The sequence below is a fragment of the Quercus lobata genome, chromosome 2, assembly GCF_001633185.2.
Source record: "Quercus lobata isolate SW786 chromosome 2, ValleyOak3.0 Primary Assembly, whole genome shotgun sequence".
Taxonomy (NCBI): Eukaryota; Viridiplantae; Streptophyta; class Magnoliopsida; order Fagales; family Fagaceae; genus Quercus; species Quercus lobata.
This window is the reverse complement of record NC_044905.1, coordinates 73479806-73501873: the sequence shown is the minus strand read 5'-3', so window position 1 is coordinate 73501873 and position 22068 is coordinate 73479806. Positions and strand designations below refer to the sequence as shown.

Here is a 22068-nt window from a genome sequence, read left to right as displayed (position 1 = left end):
CCAAATCAGGTCATAAGGTAGTTACTGAAGGGGGTGGTAGTCAATATCACGAGGGTAGAGTTCTGTATCCGTCCGAGGATGTCATACTCCTCGGCAGTATGCGTCCGAGGACAATCGAGACGCGGCCTTGTTGCAACCAGACCTCAGAACTAGGTCACCACTAAAGATAGAATAACCGACCAAGAATGAAAGAGATAAAGCAAACAAATATCTATAACTACAGTTGCCTCCGCATTAATGACCTCTCAACCAACTCTCTGGCCGCATTAATGTGAAGATGATACCTGAACAGTAAGGAAGCAGCCTTACAGCTGCCCATAGGAAGTTCTAGGAGGTACTAGATGGGACAGAAAGAAATCCTCTGAACCCAACCTACACGTGTGCGGTGAGGATGGAACACGAAGGGGGGGTATATAAACTGAAAGAAGAACCTGCATGAGGGGGGATCGAAAGAAAAAAGAGAAAAGAGAAAAGAAAAAAAAAACACAGACAAAAAAAGAAGAACAAAAATAGAGAAAAAGAACTGTATCGGTTACCAAAGAAAACGATCATTGTGCCAACTCTAAACTTTCAATATACGTAAGGGTGAATCCTTTTATCATAAAAAAGTTAACCTAGTTCTTTACACCCACGCTCTATAAATCATATTGTTAGAGCCTATTTACGTACGAATCCAGTATCGTGTTAGGTCATTACAAATCGTGTCCTTACATATATATATATTACTTTATTTATTTATAATTTTATATAATCTAACATTTTTTTAATGTAAATATCGTAGATTCGTAGTACCACCCTCAGAACACTCGTGTCTAATTTGCAATACTCTCATTATCATCAGTCTCTTCTTTCTCATCTCTCTTGTGTGATTAGTGCCGACACCATTTCATTAAAGATGGTAAATGACTTCACCCCATCCGATCCCACCCCGTCGGCCCAGTGTACAGATTTTTTTCCTTGTCGAAGAGGGTGCAAAACATCTATCTATGATTTGATTTCGTCTTGCTTCTTAACCATCCCCAATCCCCTGGCTGATAATAAGCCACAACCGTATGTTGTCTCGTTCCACAAAGTAGCCTAAGATGTCAACGTGACGGTGATGCATGACTTTTCTTACAAACTTGATCGATCACAAATCTTAACTTATTAATAGACTACAATTAAATCCTTTCATATTAAGCATGCTAATGGAAAAATCACCCTTCAAAGAATATTTACACCAGCACGAACCAGTACGTACTCCCATTTGGTTTTTCCTTTTCTTTTCGTGGCTACTTTATGGTGGAAATCAAATTCAAAACTATTTCATGTGAAGTGAAAAAAGGTAAAAACGTGAATGCTTGTAAAAAGAAAGAAAAAATTTGCAGTTTTTCCCTGGGACTAGTATAGCAAAGTAAAACTATCACGTGAATAGCAACATAGCATTAAATTAAAAGGTAATAGATACAGAGTTTTAGTGCACTGCAGTGCAGACAGCAGAGTGGTAAAACCGTAAAACTAAGTGCAGCCCAATCCAATCACTACAAAACGAAATCCGGATAACAACACACAATCCACTCCCTCGCCCAATCACCTCTCTCCACGTGTCAAAAGGGCATTACATCACTATCATATATCTCTCTCTCTTCACAGTGGGTCAAGTCTGTTGTCTCCCCCACAAAAAGTTCCTCTTTCTCACTTTTTTTTTTCTCACCTAAACTTCACTCCCACCCAGAAACTCAATAGAAAATTATAAACTTTACAAAGAGAGATCGCGTATGAGTGGAAAAAAGATGTGCAACAAGAATAGTCCTGATATGAAAACTAGGTCTATGACCAAGAAAGAGAAAGCCAGAGGCAGAGTTAGAGTTAGAGAGCCACTTAAACCAGCTCGCAAATCAAGAACCAAAACCAGAAAGCCCAAGTTCCTCAGTCTCCGCTTAGAACTCTCCTCAGAAAACTCAAACACTACTAGCTCCACCCAAATGATCGAAAACCATAAAACCAATAGTACCCACCAGCAACAACAACAACAACAACAACAACACCAGCTAAACCTTTTCCCTTTACACCCAGAAAACCAAGTTGAAGACAAAGACATACACGACGAAAACGTAGCGTTCCTCTTCAACAGTACAGAGAGCGGTGGTGCAAGCCTCAACTTCCTTGGATCATCTTCAGAGGAAGACTCACTCTCTCCCCCAACACCATCGCTAACATACCCTTATGGAAGCGAGGAAGCTAATAACAATGGTGACTGTAGCAACTACAGTGCCAGTAGATCCAAGCTTTTAAGAACAGCCATGAGGATCAAAGAGAGAGACCCGAGTGAAGAGAAGTGGGTGTGTTACTCTGAAGTGGTGGAGAAGAAGCAGAAGGTGGAGCTAGAGGAAGTGAGTAGCTGTACAAAGCGGACTATGACGGCTACGACGACGATGAAGACACAGGGTTTGTTGTCGTTGAAGCTTGATTATCAGGGGATCATGAATGCTTGGTCTGATAAGGGCCCACTTTATATTGAAGGAGAGTCCCCACAGACTGTACCTGTGTTGCATGATGAAGCCAATGTAAGATCTTTCATCTCTCTTACTTTTTCTTATTTTATTTTCAATTATTTTGTACCATATGTCTGTCTTCTGTATATAAAACACATACCTCTCTATGTGTCTTATTGAAGTTTGTACGTACCTATATCTACCCCTATGAGTATTTCTTTGATGGCTCATTCGTCTAGGGCGTGGCAAAATTTTAGAGGTTGACAGTTAATCCGTCATATAATTGATTAATGGGTTTTTTTTTTTTTTTTTTTGGAAATGGTGGTATTAAAAGTTTTTAAGGGTAGGAATATAGGATCATAAATTTAGCAATGTTTGTCCAATGCCACATGGTACGTACATAGCATTGTCCATTGAGTATTTTATGGACCATGGGGCAAATGGCAATTAAAGTTTTGAAAGGTATTGCTAACTGGAATCTTCGACCCATTCATAGTTGCACTTTTCGCTTTTTTGGGGCCCAGTAAACCTTAGCCAGCTGTGGCCCATGGCGCAGTCCACCAACATTTTGTTGGTTGGAATTATTGATAGTATTAGACATCGGACATATATTATAGAGATTCATATCTCAACCCTTCGATCTACCTCTAGATATTTTGGGTATCTTTTTTGTTATATCAAATCAATCATGTTACAATTCAGTGAGTGAAAGTCATTGGAGCAGTTGATGGAACCAATTCTGCTAAAATATATAAAATTAAACCACACACAACACTCAGTCTACTTAGTATATATATGAGTGACTAGATATAGCTATTTAAGAGATGCTTCCTTCTTTAGGTACAAGAATGGATTGGATTTGTTTTATTGGGGTATATATATATAGGTCTCTTATTTCGACACTAACAATATGTTAATAATGAATTAACAAGTTTTTCTTACTTGGTCTTGGAGTTGCATTGATGTTGGCTTGTAACATGTCACATGCTTGGATGTAGAGGTTATATATATATATATAATCCTCTCCATTTTTGGGATAATTCAATAGTTGAAGAAGAGGAAATTTGAATTCTGAACGTCTCCGTTGAAAACATTAAGAAATATCAGTTGAGTTATAAGGTTCTTAACCACAAATGTTGAGAATCACATATAATTGTGATCGGCTTGCAGGTGTTGGTGGATGGGTGGGGAAGCGTTGGGAACATATGGAGGGTTCCAGAAATGGGCAGTAATGATGATATTGGTTGTAGAATGAAAGTGAAAGAGGAGGAATTGGAATTGGAATTGAAAGGCACAGATAGTTGGAAGATGAGGCACAGAGAAGCTAGTGTGTTGAGATACAAGGAGAAGAGGCAAAACAGACTCTTCTCAAAACGTATTAGATACGAAGTTCGAAAGCTTAATGCTGAAAAGCGACCCCGCATGAAGGTAACCCTCAGCTTATATTATTGGTATGAGTTTTTGAGATTTCCCTTTCAGCTTTTAACTTTAATGCAATGCTTCAAATGTTTGAAATTGTGAAAGGTGCATTTCCTCCATTATTTTCTAAGTCCTTGTTTTTTAGTCTCAAACAAATTAACCCGAGTTAATATTTCAAAACTGTGGCTCCTGTGTCAACAATGACACTGAATGATGCCATATTTAAGTCATGAAATGTGACATTTGCCTTTGCGTATAGGAAGGTTATGACTGCTGCATGCAAAATGACATTTTTAGAGTGTCCAATATCTAAGTGGTACGTCAACATTTTAGTTGAGGAAAGCTACATGCTCACCAATCTATGTTAAACTTTCCAACTATACTATTCTTTTCAATGTTTTAAATTGTTGAAAATGTTTCTAAAACTCTGCATAAGTTAAAGGTTTGGGTGGAATTTGAAAGCTCCATCTCTATAAAGCCCCTTGCCATTGTTGCCAATATTCATAATAAACCAAGGATTAGATAATTTGGGAGTGACGGAGCTATGTTTGGACACTAAGGGGAGCAATGGCCCCCCCTGGCCCAATAGGAAAAAGAAAGGTCATAAATATTCAAACTTAGGCTTGCACGTTATCTTGACTAACTTAAAACCAAGAAATAGCAAAAATAACAACACAAAATCTGCCCAAAGCCTTGAAAATTAAACCCACCCACCCACCCACACACACCCCCCCCCAAAAAAAAAAAAAAAGTTCTATGCCTGAGTTAAAGAGAGACAGAGCATCATTGTTGCTTTAGTGGTGACAACAACAACAACAATAACAACAAACCATAGAGTCCAATAGTTGAGGAATTTACAAATATAGATCTTCCAGGAATTTACTACTACAATTTATTTGGTTTTCCATCCTCATCTCTTTCTTTGCAAGTTTGGGGTTTTGAAGGTTCTGTCACACACCCATACATCCATTTTTGTTCAATACTTTCATGCTTTCACAAAAAGTACACTTTCTTTATTTAAATTTTCATTAAAGTTTGATTCTTTTTGTTGGTTTTTGTTTGGGTTCTAAAAGAGTTATGAAATTTATCTAATTTATTTCAAAGCATTATCATAAGATAATTGCAACTTAAGTGTTTGATGAAGTTACTCAAAGAAACTTGGGATAAAAATTTTAAAAAAAAAAAAAAACAAAAAAAAAAAAAAAAAAAAAAAAAACACACACACACAAACACACACACATTATGAGGGTTTAGTCTATAATGAGTTTTTTAAGCATTGGGATTTAAGTGTATCTTGCCCCCCTTACTCGAAGCTTTGGTTCCATCCCTAAATTTGGGACATTATCATTATCCCAGTAAAAGCAGAGATTGCTGAGGATTTAAATTTCCTAATGTAGTTAATTATGTTTTCATAATTGTGCATTCTGTAGCAATATTTGTGGGTTTTTTTTTTTTTTTTTTTACCTACTAGGAAGAGTGAGGATTGAAGATTTGAATTTAGGTTATCAATAATAGAGATCTGAACCACTATATATATATATATATATAAAAATGTTTCTGGGTATACTACAAGAGCCTTAATTCTTCTATGTTAAATTGAAAGAGCAATGTTACAGACATAATAATTTTCACAATTGTTGATACCAACACTTGGACCTTGAAAGTCTCCCTCTCTCTAGTGGGAAAAAGTATTTTGTATCAAATGATATTATGTGGGTTAGTTATTTTTTGTTAATATGTCCCACACTTATTAAATTTTGATACCATTTGATACCAAATACCTTCTCCTTTAGTCGAAGTCTCTTTAGGATTTTATACATAATTCAATAAAACAAAGTTTGTGCAATTTCTAGGATTCCCTGTAGGGACAATTTTCCCTCCAAAAATCCTTCTCAAAAAAAAAAAAATTTCTCTCCAAAAAAATTACAATAAAAAGAAAAATATTGTGTTTATTTTTCAAATTCAATTCCCGGCGGCTACCGAAATTAATTTGATTTCAAAACTACCCCTGTTTATGACTAGTCTAAACAATGACGTTCTTAATTAACGTGGCCCTTGATTTTTGACAACTACATTTTATTTTATCTTATTTTGTTTTATCGTCTTCATTCGTGACAAGTAGTAACAGTTTGCTCTGGGTATAAAGTATAAACAGCTAAACAACCATCGTGTGTAATTGGATTGATTTACTTACTTTTCTTATTTGATGCAAATGGTAAATATTACTCTGGTGAATACAGATTTAATGAATAATTTCCAGGGGGGAAAGTAATAAATATTAGTAAGGAAGGGACTGGCGTATTCCAGACAAGCTTTATAGTTTATAAATAGCATCGCACAGCCTAATTGAATGTTAAAATTAATGATCACTAGACAAGTCACATGACCATAAAATTTTGATTTTCATGTATTATCCTTGTAACTGATGGTGGTGCCAAAATTTTAGTTTAGGGGGCCGAGATTAGAAGACAGTAGTAATAAAATAAAATAAATAAAAAATATTGATCAGTATTAATGATAAAATAAATAAGACAATTGTAAGCAACTGTAATTGTAAAATCTACCTCAATTCGAGTTCGTATAAAATTCAATCCGAACTCATTATTAAGCCTAGAATTTTTCATTAACTTAGTTAACTACAAATGAATTTTTCATATTATTAAAATATAAATAAAAAAACAATCAAATTCAAAGTTACTAACCATCATAGTATGAGATTCATCTAAGGACATAAAGTTACACAAATTTCACTACCTTGATTGCTTTTAAAAAATCTATAGTATTCGACCCTTTATTTTCGTCTATTCTTCTCAACGGTGTAAAAGTAAGAGAACGGAAGGAAAAAATAGATAGGTGAGGGATTTAGGTTTTACATTGGTACAAGCACATTAAATTGAGTATTTATAATCATTTTGTGTAAAATATTAAATATGGATGAATGAGTTGCCACGTGAATAATAGCGTGGTGAAAATGTGTGACAATGACTGAAATAAATTGAGAATTTGATGCCTTTTATTTTCTAGGTGCTAGACTGATTCTTTAAACTTTAAAGTACAATAGTTCTCTTTTGTCATTTTCCTACGTCGGTAGGAGTTTGTTAACTTTCTATTGGGAAAGTGGGAATGCTCTTTTGTTTTTGTTGCTTCAGGATTAGCTAATGTACTGAAATTTTATGTTATGTGATTTGCATGTGATCCTTAATTTTAATGGTTAATTGGGGGTGCAATTTGTAAATTTGTTACAATTGGGGTGGAGATGGGAGAATGCAAGTTTTCATAGTTTTTGGTGCAAAGTGCAAGTACCTCCATAGTTTAGGGTGATTTTCTACAATTGACTCAAAATAAAATAAAATAAGCTAAAATATAAACAACTCTTAATACCACTCTTTTTTTTTTTTTTTTTTTTTTTGGGTTGAGAAGAAACATAAAAGGCCAAAAAAAAAAAAAAAAAAGTTTGAAGATTGTTACTATAAAATGATGTCAAGAAAAGATGGACTTTTTACTTTTCTTGTATGTTTTAAATCTTATCTATATTTGCCTGAGTCATTTCTATCATTTTTTTTCCCTTATAATTTGTATCTTTGCAGGGTAGATTCGTGAAGAGAAGTTGAGAAGTGTAGACTTTTGGACATAATATCAGTTGGAGGGCATCGTTATATAGTTTTCATATCAAATCGTGTCACTTGTCCATCATTCCTCTAAAAAGCTCTCACTTGTTTAGAATTGTTGAGACAGTTTATGAAAAAAAAAAGTTTGTTAAACTGAGTTAGAAATTTTAAATAGGTTGGAATTTTTTAGTGGAATGAAGGACAAGTAATGTGGTCCACTATGAAAACGGTATAATTTCTCCTTCTTTTGAGTGTCTGAATTAGGTTTTCTTGTTTAGTTTTTTTTTTACTTGTTCCATATGGCTTGTAAGTTGTAGCATAGTAAAGGCACGAGTATAATAAGCAATGCGTAAAACAAGAAATGGAAGAAAAAAAATTAAAAGAAAAAAGAAAAGAAAGCTGTAAAATTTAGGCACCAATTAAGTTCTAAGCAAAGCCTACTTTGAAATAATGGATGAGATCCGATCTTGGTTGCTTAATTTTCCCATAAATGGGCTTCTCTCCCATGTTGCAATTTTGATCTATCTCCGCCCAAAAATCAAAGCTATACCTATTATTTGCGAAAGCAAAATTCATGATTATATTAGTGGAGTTACCACTTACCACAATATTCACAAAGGTAATAATAAATTGGAATGGGACCAATGTTTTATTTTAATAGGACATGACTTTGTTTCAAGCAAATTTGGGAGGAGTTGAGTTGATTTCATAACTTTATCAAAGGCGCATAGTAAACACGTTGTGGCTATGAAATCTGTCTTGTGTAGAATCTCATTCTAACATTTAGGTTGGGTTAGGGGTGTAATTGAACTTAGCCAATGATGAACAATTTAAACTTGGTTCTAAAAAGTCTTGTTTACGTTTATTTGTTTATTAAGTCAAGTTCAAAACAAGTTTATACTTGATTATTGTCGGGGGCGAAAAAAGTTTCATTTCCGACAAATAAGATTTATGTTGGGTCAGAGGGTCTAAATTGAAACTCGATAATGGGCTTGATGCACGGCCTAAAGGCTATCGGTGAAGATTCAAGAAGTCTACTATATTTTATGCCTTGGGCTTAGATTGGAACTATCAAGAGTGGCCCATGAACAATCCCTACAGCGAACACGTCAGCATGGTTGAAAAACATATTGTAAGAAATAACCCAGCAGTAAAGTATTTCTACAGGAAACAGCCCAGCGGTAAAAATGTTTTTGTAGAAAATGGCCTAGCTGTTAAGGTACTCCTGCAGAAAATAGCCCAGCAGTAAAGTAAAACGAAATTAGTTACTTTTACAGACTAAAAGAAACATCTATGTTTTCAGACCCATCATCTGTTAGCTCTGGATATGAATCTTCTAATACAACAATATAAGGGAAAAATTTTATAGTGACAGTCACATCATAACCATTGATAGTAAATGAGTAGATAAATATCATAGGTTCCATAATAACAAGTAATGGAGAAGACTTAGTGTGAGATGAAGGGAGAGTGAGAGATCCCAGCTAGCGCAGCAAGATCATTATGGTGCCATGACATGCTCATGAATATAATATATATAGTGAGTAGAGAGAATCATCTGTAAGTAGTATGAGTAATGAGTGAGAGTGTATAGTAGTACTGCTGGAATATTCTGCTGGGGCAAGTAAGTGTTTATGAGTATAACTATGAGAAAGTATTTGTGAATTAGGAGCTAGGAGACTTAGTTTCTATGCTTGAAACCAAGAACTCAGAGGCTTTTTTAGAGTTTAGAGAAAGTTTAAACAGAGAGGTTAAGGCAAAAACTTTTCTGGTGTTAGTCTTGGTGCCTTGTTGGTTGTTGAAGCATTAATGGAGAGCTCTATTTATATTAAGGTTTTCAGGAGGTGATTAGCAAATAATCTTTGCTAAATCTTCCTCAATCTCCAGAAAATCCTTAGAGAATCGTTCTTAAGATTTTTAGCTAAGAGTAGTAAGCTTAACTTTAGAAGTTTTCTGCTGTTTTGGGTAACCACAGTTGGGTTTCTGGCTTTAGCATTGAATGCTGATTAGCCTTGGCTGATGGGATTAAAGCATGCTTTAGGCTAATGATCTTGGATATGCTGCAACTAGAATCAGAGTTCCCAAGGGCAGACTGGACCACCCCAAGTCAAGTGTCAACCTTGGAGCCCTTGCTGAGAACTCTGCTGGGATCTCCTTTGGTGCCCTTCAAACCACATTTCCCTAAGTTTTCCCATTTAGGGTTCATGTGCTTGGTTCATAAACCAGAAAATACATATTTTTAGTATGAAAATGAGCTAATTTTGTGTCGTTTCAGGAGTTTCACTGGTCTGGTCATGGCAGCTTTGTTTTCTTGACTGAATGAGCTGAAGGAGAAAGAAGTAACAGCTAGCTGAAACTTTCCCAGCTTTTTGTTACATCAGTTTCAGCTTTATGCCACTTGAGAGATGATGGGATTTCAGCTTGTGGAGGAAGAATTCATCCCCTGGTGGACACATGTCTATTTTCTGACTGATTAGACATGTTGGGACCTGATGGGAAGGGACTCCAGCTGTTTATTTATTGCTGAGATTTGGCTGACCAGTTTTACGTGTTCTTCAATTGCTGAGATTTGTTTATGGGCTGGTTTGATCCATCTTGGCGTTGTTGATAAGCTTGCTTGGGCTTTGTTATCCCTACAAAATGAGTAGTTTTGCCATATGTGATATTCATGGGCTTTATAGTTTGGTTATGGAAATAATAGACATAGTTCCCATAAAAGAGATATTCTTTTGAGAAATGAATAATTTGTATTTCCCAAGAGTTGGGGATTTAACAAATGTTGAAATAATATTTGAATTTAGTAAATATGTGCCAAAATAGCATTTGGGTTTCATGAAATAGTGGCCAAAAGATTATTTGGGCTTTGCAAAAATAAGTGCCAAATTAACATTAGGGCTTTGAGTATAGAGTAATTGTTTTTGCCAAAATGTCATTTTGGGCTTTGTAAGACAATTGCTAGAATAGTTTTAGGCTTTGTAAAATGGATGCCAAATTAGCACTTGGGCTTTTATAAAAATAGTGTAAGATAATTGTCAAATTAGTATTTGGGCTTTATGAAAGAATTGCCAAAATAATATTTGGGCTTTATAAAATAGTGCCAAATTAGTATTTGAGCTTTGTAAAATAGTACCAAATAGGAATTTAGTCTTTGTGAAAAATAGATGTCAAATGAGAATTTGGGCTTTGAAAAATAGTGCCAAATAGGAATTTGGGCTTCATGAAATAGTGCCAAATAGGAATTTGGGCTTTGTAACAATGATTTTGAGATTTTGTAAAGTATTGCCGTATAGCAACGGGCTTTGTAAATAGTGTCACATCATAGCAGTTTTTGTAGATAGTGGCGCATCGCAGCGGGCCTTGAATTTGCCGTGTCGTAATGGGATTTTGGGAATTAGCCACATCATAGTAGGACTTTGGGAATTAGCCACATCGTAGTGGGACTTTTGAAATTTGGGCTTTCTTTGAGTATTGCCCACAAGCCAAATGATGTTGGGCTTTGTGTGGGGGATAGTGTAATTTGCGGCCCAATTTTGGTTGTGATATGATGAGCATATTTTGTGAAGAATTTAAGTTGGATGATATGTGGGATATAATAGGTAATATTTGTGAGAGGGCCCATGGCAATTTATGGGCTTAGATACGGAGTATTTGTGAAGGCCCAATAATATGGAGAATATTTGGGTAATATATAATAGGAAATATTTATGTTGGTTTTAAGTAATGTGTGGGCCTATGTGAGTATTTTCTGAGTGGGCCAATAAAATCAAAACCTGAAAATTTGTACCTCAACAATTATTAAACAAGTGAAGTTCAAACATAATTATATGTTCATGAATGTTTTAGGTTAAATTTTTAATAAAAATATGTTAAGATGGCGTGTATGCTAACAAATTTAGATAATATGACAAGTTTTTACAAAATAAGAGACCAAATTGACAAAAATGAGTCTTATGTACTAATTTGACAATTGAGGTAAAATTCAACTAACTAAATTAAATTTTAACCTATAATTTTTTGAAGGGTGGAATGTGATTTTAAATAAGTATAGAAATAATTTCTTGAGAAATTATGAACACAATTTTTAGAGGAAAGTTTTTCCAATCCATTACATGACAACTCAAAAAAATACATGTACTTTTAGTCACATAATCTATTTAAATAGTCATATGATTTGTTTAAATAATTTAATAAACAGTATGATTTAATACAAGTTGATGGTCTTATAAACTCCCCACATAATCAGTTGGAGGAGATTCCTCAAAACTAGTTTGAGGAAAAATTTAGTAAAAAAGATTATATCTTAAACAAAATATTCATCCAAGTTGGTTTGGATGAATATTTTCCAACCTCTTATGTGGCAATTTATAAAATTATACACCCATATTAAATCAAATGAATCATAAAATTGGGAAGATCTTTAGATTCCCAATGAAACAGGTTTCATTCCCAAGTCAGAAATGGAGTTATTGACAATGCTCATCTAGTTGCAGACCTAATTGACCAAGACACCAGGCAATGGGATATAGGGAAACTATCTAATTTGTTTGAGCTAGCAACGGTGAATAGGATTATATCCACCTTTCTGATCAGCTATTGCATGACCAAGTCTTTTGGTGTTTGTCCTCCTTTATGGAGTTCTCTGTGAAAATCAGCCCAAAGAGCCATTAAAAGCTCAAATACTCAAGCTCACCCTATATTGCAGGCTAAGGATTGGAAAGAGCTATGGAAAATTAAAGCAAATGTTACACTAAAAAACCTTTTATGAAAAACAAGTTGGAATATCCTTAACAACAGGTTCCCCATTCCCTCACTAAATTGTTATTTATGTAATAATGCTTCAAAATCTCCAGAGCATTTGTTCCTTTAATGTGATTGGGTTGCACAAATCTGATTGATTGCCCCATCGCCAACAAACTTGATTAATTTGCCAAATATATCTATTATAGATTGGGTTAAGATTATTCTCAACCCAAAAACTAATTTGGGGTTGGATGATGATTCTGCCATAGACTTTCAATTGTATACCTTACTTATTTGTGATCAAATACGGTTTCCAAGAACAAAGCTAGGGTAGAGGGATCTAAAAGCAATCCAATTGAGCTTTCTAGACAGATGAGGTGTGTCTTTGAAGGGCATAAACAAGCTTGGAGTGAATTACCAAGGAGACCACCCAAAATTGATATTTGACAGCCTCCTCCAAACAACTAACTTTGATGCAGCAATCAAGGAAGAGAAAACTTCTGTTGCAGTAGTGGGTAGAGATGACTTAAGAAAGCTTCCGTTGGTGTGGAATGAACAATTGGAGCAAGGGAATTCTTTGCTAGGGGAAGCCAAAGTAGCTTGATGGTGTGCCATAAGGTGTGCTGCTAGGGAAGATTACTGAAATATAATCTTGAAAGGTGATGCTCTAAAAGTTATTGAGCTCTTGAAGAACTTAGAATATGTCCCTCATTGGAGTATCAAGCTCATATCCGATGATATTCTGTATTTAGCTAAAATTTTTGCAAATTTTTCATTTTCTTTTGTAAATAGAGAGAGATCAATGTCCTTGTTCATCTCCTTGCCCAATGCACTGCTTTTGTTTATTAGTCTAGGCTAATTCTCATCTTCAATCCGTTTCTTTCTGTTATGGAGGTTCTAGATAAAGATAGTTTCATGCTCAAAACTTTTTATAATTCCACTATTCAAAAAAAGTAGTTTTTGTTAATAAAATTATTATTAAATAAAATACATAAAGGACCACTTGTTCTCCCTTTGGTCTTAAGACATGCTCTATGGCGTCAGGACTCAGGAACAAATGTCAATAGGAAAACATTAAAAGCAGGACCTGCCTCACATCATGATTCTAAAATTTGAATTGTTTGTTTGTTTGTTTTCTTGCGTAAATTGGGTCAAAAATAAACGGAAAAAGGCAAATGTTCCTAAGAATATTCATGGATCAAAATTGATACCAAATGGTCTTTTTGGTCAGTATCATGACTATTGTCTGCCAAAATTTTAAATGAATCCTTTTATATATTTTTTTTAAAAATATTCTTAAATAATATTTAATTTAGTAACCATCAATTTTGTTAGTATTCTATATTATTATTATTTTTTAAATTTAAAACTCATTATTCTTATTTTAATATGACTAATTCACCTGAACAATGCTAGATATACTACAAATTTTACAATGTAAGCATTACATGGTTACATGTTATCAATTAGAAAAAATTTATTCAAATATTCATTTATTATGTTGTTTAAGTATTACCAATCATATTCTTGCCACAATGACACCATTGACAATATACTCACACAAAAATAGTCAAGAGTTGGGTAGCTTAATTGGCACCTTTGTGCATAAAGTGCTTGAAAATTTATGAGGAAAAATGTTCAAATTGCAGAGATAGTAGAATATAGTAAGTTTGTAATTATATATCTTAAAAAAATATATACACACAAAAATTCTTTAATTGGCAATATAATCTTTTATTTTATTAAGATGTATCATTATATTATTAAAATTAATATTTTATTTTCACGTTTTACTATTTATATTAAAAATTAATATTTTCATTTGTTATTATAATCTTAAATTTTTTCTCTCTTAAGATTTTTTTTTAATATAATTTGACTGATGAGATCTTATTGTCAAGTATTATATATTATATACTAGATTTTAAATAAACAAAAAAATAAAAATCATTTTAAATTATAATAATATAATATGACATTTTTTTGTGGAGCCAAATGAGTGAATAAAAGAATATTATATGAATCATCATCTCATTCATTAACTTGTTATATATTTTGCTCAAAAGAACAACTAAAAATCGAAAAAGTAGTAACCTAAAACAGTGGTCCTTGGAGCACCCTAACTTGCCAAAAAAAAAAAATATATATATACACTTGCCAAAAAAAAAATTATATGCTAAATTAACCTATTGTATCCACCCTAATAAAAATGTCTAACACACTGACCTGAGAATTAAAAAAAAAAAAAAAGTAATACTACATTTACAACATTTTCACAATAATTTCACAACAAATCCAATGTGGTAAACTGTTACTTATTCTAATTTGAGCTCAATACTAATATTATTTCTTTACCAACCAATAACAGCTTTTTGCATAATATTTATTGTAAAAATGTTATAAATGTAGCATTACTCCAAAATTAATTCTGTCCCCCTAAACATAATCATTAATCCCTTAAAAAAAAAAAAAAAAAAAAAAGAAGCTAAAAATAACAACAATAACTATTAGCCCAAATAACAACAAATATAAACCAAACAATAACAAGACAAGACCAAACAACAAGAAGTGAACAAATTATTCAACAAAAAGCCTATTATAAAAAGAAAAAAAAAGAAAAGAAAAAAAGAAGAAGATAAAATTTGTAACTTGTTCAACCTATTTAATAAAAATAATCTCTAATTTCATTTTTCCTTAAAAAATGGTAGCAAGAAAATAATGCGGTTGTGAGTTCTCCTTGATAGTGTCGATAATTATACTTTTTTTGGTTTTGCAATCGCAACAATTTCGCTCTCCTTAACAACTTGACTCGCAGTTGTAACAAATATTCAAGTTATCACTTTATTAGATTTTATATAGTTTAAATTTCTTAGTGACTACAATAAAATAAAATAAAATAAAATAAATTCCTAAGGTTGCCGTTGACCTAAAAAGATGTTAGGTTATTTACTAATTAACTAGTCTTATCAAAGCGTGTGTGATGATGCTTTTTTTTTTTTTCTTTGTCTAGTGTATGTGAGATTAGGAATTAAGAAAATCAGAAATTAAAACAAAAAACAAAAAAAAAAAAATTAAAATATCAAAGTGGACTAAGAAGTTTTTTTTTTTTTTTTTTTTTTTTTAAATTTTAATTTTTGGATAAGTTTGTTTTGAAAACATGGATTAGTAGGAGAATGTCCTATTTTGTAGGCATTTTACGTGAAGTTTGAGATATATTTTTACCATGTTGTCCTCAAATTTTGTCCCTATTAAACATAGGGTCTAAGAGTATTTCTGACCCATATAAAAGTCCAGTATAGATAGTATAGATATATCAGAGGCTTAATTAGATGTATTTTAATAACATCTTATTAAAATAACGTAAGTATTATACAAAATTTGGAATATACTCAAAAAAGAAATAACCTAAAATATATAATAGCTTTTTTAGTCTTGATTTTTTTATTCGAATTTGTAAGTAATGTACCCATACATATGTTTATTTATGTTTTGTTTTCATTTCCGTATTTTATGCCATTGAAATCTATGACCAAATGAAACAGGTATAAAATTTGTACCTATTCAATAAAAATAATCTCTAATTTTATTTTTCCTTAAAAAATGGTAGCAAGAAAAATAATGTGGTTGTGAGTTCTCATTGATAGTGATGACAATTATACTCTTTTTAGCTTTGCAGTTGTAACAATTTTGCTCTCCTTACTCGTAGTTGTAGCAAATATTCAAGTTATAGGTTTATTAAATTTTATATAGTTTAAATTTTTTAGTGACCACACTAAAAAAAATTCATAATGCCGCCACTGAGCTAAAAAGATGTTAGGTTATTTACTAATTAACTAGTCTCATCAAAGCACGTGTGATGAGACTCTTTTTTCTTTGGTCCAGTGTATGTGAGATTAGGAATTAAGGAAATCGAAAATTTTATATAAAAAAAATTATATATATCAAAGGCTTAATTTGTTGTAGGAAAGTGCCTCTGAATAGCACTCCCACCTCAATATTGATTATGAAAATATTATGACTATAGAAAGACCTCCAAGAAATAAACAATAGGAACGAAGAAAACCCAAAATTAGAAAATAAACAAACACACACAAACAAAAAAAATACCAAGGATTTACGTGGTTCGGCTTTTGGCCTACATCCACGGGCAATGACAAAGAAATTTCACTCATCAAATATGGAGATATACAAGTTGGTGTATCAATATTTTCACTCACACCCAATAGCTCTCTCACAAATACAAATAATAGACAAAACCTTGCACCCTATTCTAAACTAGAGAACTCTCACAAATATGCACCAACCAATCTCTCTATTTCACTCTCTTTTTCTTCTCTCTATTTTACAATTGCTGCAATACACTGCTTATGTAAGATATCAAGTGAGCAAAGATGAGTCCTTATATTACATGCAACTTCTTTATGTCCACGTGCAAAGTACTACTCCAAGCAAAGACAAATTAAAGTACTTAAAGTAGAACTCTAAATCTCAATGATATCTACTTTGCTACTATTCCAAACTAGTCAATATATTTTGAGCACGTGAAAAACTACTCCTAAAACAATTAGGAAGTACGAAATATATACCTGTTGCACAAGAAAAACTACTATTTACGTTTTGTTTTCATTTCCGTACTTTATGCCATTGAAATCTATAATCAAATGAAACAGGTATATATTCTGTACCATATATGTGTGTGTGTCTATATATATATTTGAGTATTGCCGTACCATGTATATCTGTTCCGTATATTACTATGGTATAGAGGGCAAATGTACACAACTTTATATTGGCAGAATAAATTTTCTGCATGTTAAAAAAAAGAAATGTTTTTTATATTAAAACACAAACAAAAAATTCAATTCCTAAACTACAATTAGTGCTAGACTATAGAATATAGATTCCTTATGAAATTGCTATAATTGGCCCTACGTATCTCACATTATATCATTTTTTTTATAATATTTTGATAATTATAATAGGGTTGGAGGATTTAAACCTTGAACGTTTTTATTAAAAATGCATCTGTTGAATTACAAGACTTTTGAATATATATATATATATATATTTATATATATATATATATATATATATTCCATTATTAGGAGTGTGAGAAAAAGAATAAGATTCCCATTAAAAACAAAAGAAAGATTTTTTTTCTTCCTTACAAGAAAGAAAGAGAGAATTTGAATTTGCTCCCTTATGTGAGAGATAAAATAATGCTATTAAATTACAAACCTCTTAATCTATATCTATATCTCTATATATAATATAAAAATTGAAAATTTTGACCATTTGTTAACCTTCTAATATTTTACCACAATTTACTCATAATTTTTTTACTAATTTATTTATTACGTCAAAATGAGAGTTTTAAATCATATATTATTCAACAACATGGAAATTAAGTTTTAAACCAACTACTCCTCAATAACATGAAGAGTTTTAAACGAAACCAAAGACGATTGACTATTAGTTGACCTTCTACTATTTTACCACATAAGTTTTAAACCAAACCGAAGACGTTTGACTATGTGGTTTACCATTTCTCTGTTGTTATAGCTCTTTTATTTATACAAACCCTTTGTTCTCAAGCCTCAAGGTATTTTTCCATGAATTTCTTTTTCTTAGTCACTTTTGTTTTTCATATTTTTTTCTTCATATTTTGTGTTTGTTTATCTTTTTTCATATTTTGGCTTCCATTGCCCGTGTGTAGAATTGGTTGAAGATCGATCACAAGGTGTTTTGAATATGAGTACTATGTTTATTTATTATTTTATTTAATTTAGTATTAGTTATAATAAGTTAGATTTATTATAATTTTACTATAAAATAAAATAGTTTTATTTGTTACATGTCCCCATCAATCAAAATAGAAGTCCCTCTTGAAAGAACTAATCAAAGATTGTTTGTGTACTATTATAGGAAGAACCAAACTTCTAGATACCAAGTTTGATTCTAGAGTTTTTATAGATAGAATAAATGCTAAAAGAAAGCAAGAGGTAATGGATGCCACCAAAATATCATGATTTTTTTATTCTCATGTTTGACATCTTAATTTTGTTGGATGAATACTTTGTGTTATAGAATGTTATTTTTGTATTACTTTTTTTCCCCTAAGAGTTTTGATGGAACTTAGAAAATTTTCTTATTTTCTTATTTTGTCAATAAGTTGTATTTTGTTGTTCCATGTTTCATAAAAACTTAAACATGGTAGAAATATAAATAGTATACATTTGTTTCATCTTAAAAAATATATATAATATGGGTTTTTTTTTTTTTTTCAAAATATGTATTTTTTTATTTCGTATTATAAATATTGATACATCACTAGTGACTAGTTAAAAGGTAAGATGGTGAAATATGTATATTGGTATACCAGACAATATTTAGTTTAGTTTAGTAGCACTATGGATGGTACTTTTCGAAATGGCAAATTTTTTATCAAGACAATATGTAACCGTTCAAATCAAGTTTGAAACAAACACGTTATGGATTACCTTCGTCTAAATATCCAAAATATTTTTAAATTTAGTAACAAATAAATAATGGGTCAACTTCACCTTTACGTGCTGATCATGAAAAGACAACAACTAATAACCATAAAACACATGCAGTTCCTATTATTTATTTAAACCTAGATATTAAACATTCTAACAAGCATTCTCCTTGATTTTATGAAAACTGGTGACAAAACTTTTTAGGACTTAAGAGCAAAGATTTTCATCATCTTTAATTTGTTCACTAATTAAGTGGGAAGAGATAATTATCGGAGCTCTTTATTTTGGTTACCTAGTTATAAGGCTCTAATGCTAAATTTGCATTTTCAGCGTCTTCAATTCGATCAAGTACCTCATGTTCCGAATTATGTTTCCTCCATTTGATATATAGTTTGATGGTGTCAAAAGCACTCCTCTAGAATAAAAAAAATATGTAGTAAACCCTACCAAGAAACCAAAACCAAGGGCATCCTGTCTAAAAATACTAATTGCTTGTTAAGTATTACTATATGAAGAAGTGGTGCAATTGCAAATGAGAAAAAGAAATTCCACCCATAAAAAAGGAGAAAGGGGAAAGCGAATATGTGAGAAATATATATTACCTTAATTAGTCGTACTTAAAAAAATAAGATAGAGAAATCCAAGGAGATGTACTCACCAGTAGAAGAATGTGTTGACGGAAGAAAAGAGAGCACAAAACTGCTCATACACAAGCCTTCTTGGGTATGTTCAACTGTGCTCTCTATCTTCTGTCAACAAACAAATCGATCATCTTGAATAAGCACCATCACCCAAGTCCTTGAACAAGTAAAAAAAAGCCCATCTGCATCAGCAACCATGCACATAGAGAGTGATTGGGATGAAGGAATCAAAATAAGATGATGATAATAAGAGAAAGAACCATTAATGACAAGTTGGAAATATGTTGGGAATTAGCAGATAAGACTATGTGATATTGTTGTCCCGTACCACTGAGAAAATAGACTCCTTTGGTTGGAACTGGGAACTTGGAACACTCTAATTAGTCAAGTTGTCAACACACAGGAGAAAGTTAAAAAGAGGGCTATCTGAGCCAATTGCTTTAACTTCTAAGAACACGAAAGTGAGAGGTTGACATGATCTTGTAGGGATAAGAACGAGCAAAGTGTCGTCCTAAAGCAAGTGGCTCACTAATTTGATAAGTATGGCTTTTATATCACCATCACTCAAGTAACTACTACCTACCTTTCTTCTTAAGGTTTCATTTTCTTGGTAGATGGCTTTTGGAGGTGTGGTGTGGACGGTTTGTGAACAACATTATCCATTTTGTCCGGCATTAATAGCCGTGATTGTTACATATTATTGTATATGGACACACAGGTGTACAAACAACTAAAAATGTGAGCTCATAGTCGATATTAATAGCCGTGATTGTTACATATTATTGTATACGAACACACAGGTATACAAACAACTGAAAATGTGAATTAAAAACATGATTTCAAGTTTGTGCAACAAGTATTATCATAATACAATAATACTTGTTAAAGATATTGGGTGTATATGAATTTAGAAATGGTCCAAGAGAAGCTCTAAGTGAGTTGTAGGTTCAACTAGGCTTAGCCTAATCCTTATGAATACCTTACTTAGGATTCACTATAGTACACACACACACACACTTGAACATGGTAAAGATGTAGCTGCCAACAGCTTTCTCCCATGAATATAGGCCATTAAGTCATATCACATCACCCTTGCATTCTCATTCTTTCTTTCCTTCCTTCCTACACCTGCTTCTCTAATCTCTACAATCTCTACATCAATCTTTTAATTTTGGGATAATTACACATAACCCACCTGTGGTTTGGGCGAAAATCACTTTGCCTACCCGTGATTTGAAAAGTATCACTTAACCCACCTGAGGTCTGTTTCCGTCACTCTCCATAACCCACCTCGGTCTCTGCCGTTACAAAAACACATTTTAACCCCAAAACAGAACATAACGCGAATCAAAACCTCCAAAACTCAAACACTTTTCGAGAGAGACACCCAAGGTGCAATCAGGCTTGTTCTTCGCGGTTTGGAGCGTGTGGAGAGGGAGAAAGCACTTGTTTGCATCATCGAACCTGGGCAAGGTATGTGTGATGTTTTTTCATCTGCATTTGGGTCTGTTCCAGATTTAGGGTTTCAGATTTTGTTCAAGTGTGAACTTACTGTGTGAAAGTTAAATCCAGGAATCGTGTTATGTTGAGATGTCTTCATCAAGTGGTAATTTCTCGAGTTCATGTGGACATATGTGCAATGAGCAGACTTGTGTTTTGAGAACAAGTTTGAGTTTGCACAATTTTGAGAGGAGGTTCTTGGGTTGTAGCCGTTATAAGGTTGGTCCTAAGTGTCCTTTCTTTGTTTGGATTGATAACCCAACCTGTCCTCGTGGGAATGAAGCTGCACCTTTGGCTCTAGAGAAGATGTCTAGGCTTCAGACTGCTCTCCAACTTGCAAATGAGAGGGAAAGGATAGCTCTGGAAACGGCAGAAGAAGCTAGGCAAATGGCAGAAAAGGCTCTTGAAGAGGAAGCCAAAGCCAAGGAGAGGGAGAGAAAGGCTCGAGCTGTTTGTGCAAAAGTTAAGGAAAAAGCCATTCTTGCTGAAGAGAAGCAAAGAATGTGGAAGTCTGCATGCATTTTGTCATGGATCTTTTTTGTTATTGTTATGTTGTTGTGTTTTGGCTCAATTGAGTTCTTTGGAGTGAAGAGACCTAGATTGTTGCCCCTAAAGTAGTTAATTGGTTAGTAGAGATAGTTATGGCAATGGTGTTAATGAATTTGCATTGTAATAGCACTAGCCTACTGATGTAATGTTTTGATGTGTCAATGAATGAAGAATTGGTCAATTCTTGAGTATTTTGTGCATATCCTAACAACCATTCAATGGAAGAAATAATGGTTAATTATCAATTTGGCTGTGCATACCATAACAACCATTCCACAATAAAAACTTTCATACACTGTATTAGAAAAATATACTTGGACATAATTTGTAGTAGCAATAAATAAACTTCCATATAATTTGGCTGTACATACCATAACAACCATTCCACAATAAACACTTCCCATACACTCTATTAGAAAAATATACTTGGACACAATTTGTAGTAGCAATAAATAAACTTTCATATAATTTGGTTGTGCATACCATTCCACAATAAAAATAATATACTTGGACACAATTTGTAGTAGCAATAAATAAACTTCCATATAATCTAGTTTGGACAAATATTGTTCCATACAAACTGTAATATCACAACTTCCATATAACAACCTGGAGTGTATTGTACCTTAATTACAAA

At 32.8% G+C, this 22068-nt stretch overlaps 2 protein-coding genes across 3 annotated transcripts; both read left to right on the top strand.

Moving 5' to 3' along the window:
• The first annotated feature begins 1443 nt into the window (after positions 1-1443).
• Positions 1444-7980, top strand: LOC115976538 (zinc finger protein CONSTANS-LIKE 6). Of its 2 annotated transcripts, none has more exons than XM_031097863.1 (3): positions 1444-2546; positions 3645-3902; positions 7481-7980. In XM_031097863.1, the coding sequence occupies exons 1-3, from the start codon at positions 1758-1760 to the stop codon at positions 7502-7504; spliced, it is 1071 nt and encodes a 356-aa protein (XP_030953723.1). In that variant the 5' UTR covers positions 1444-1757; the 3' UTR covers positions 7505-7980. The 2 variants fall into 2 exon arrangements, with proteins under 2 accessions (XP_030953723.1, XP_030953722.1); XM_031097862.1 differs by having other exon boundaries at positions 3645-3925; positions 7481-7629.
• A 12393-nt stretch (positions 7981-20373) lies between these two features.
• On the top strand, positions 20374-21578 carry LOC115974472. The gene is made up of 2 exons (XM_031094855.1): positions 20374-20855; positions 20955-21578. The coding sequence occupies exon 2, from the start codon at positions 20973-20975 to the stop codon at positions 21498-21500; it is 528 nt and encodes a 175-aa protein (XP_030950715.1). The 5' UTR covers positions 20374-20855; positions 20955-20972; the 3' UTR covers positions 21501-21578.
• Positions 21579-22068: the final 490 nt, after the last annotated feature.

Bases quoted from the DNA above. Each gene is read 5' to 3' on its own strand.
- LOC115974472 (XM_031094855.1), top strand. From the start codon at position 20,973: ATGTCTTCATCAAGTGGTAATTTCTCGAGTTCATGTGGACATATGTGC.
- LOC115976538 (XM_031097862.1), top strand. From the start codon at position 1,758: ATGAGTGGAAAAAAGATGTGCAACAAGAATAGTCCTGATATGAAAACT. The intron at 2,547-3,644 runs GTAAGATCTTTC...ATCGGCTTGCAG, and splicing joins TGTTGCATGATGAAGCCAAT to GTGTTGGTGGATGGGTGGGG.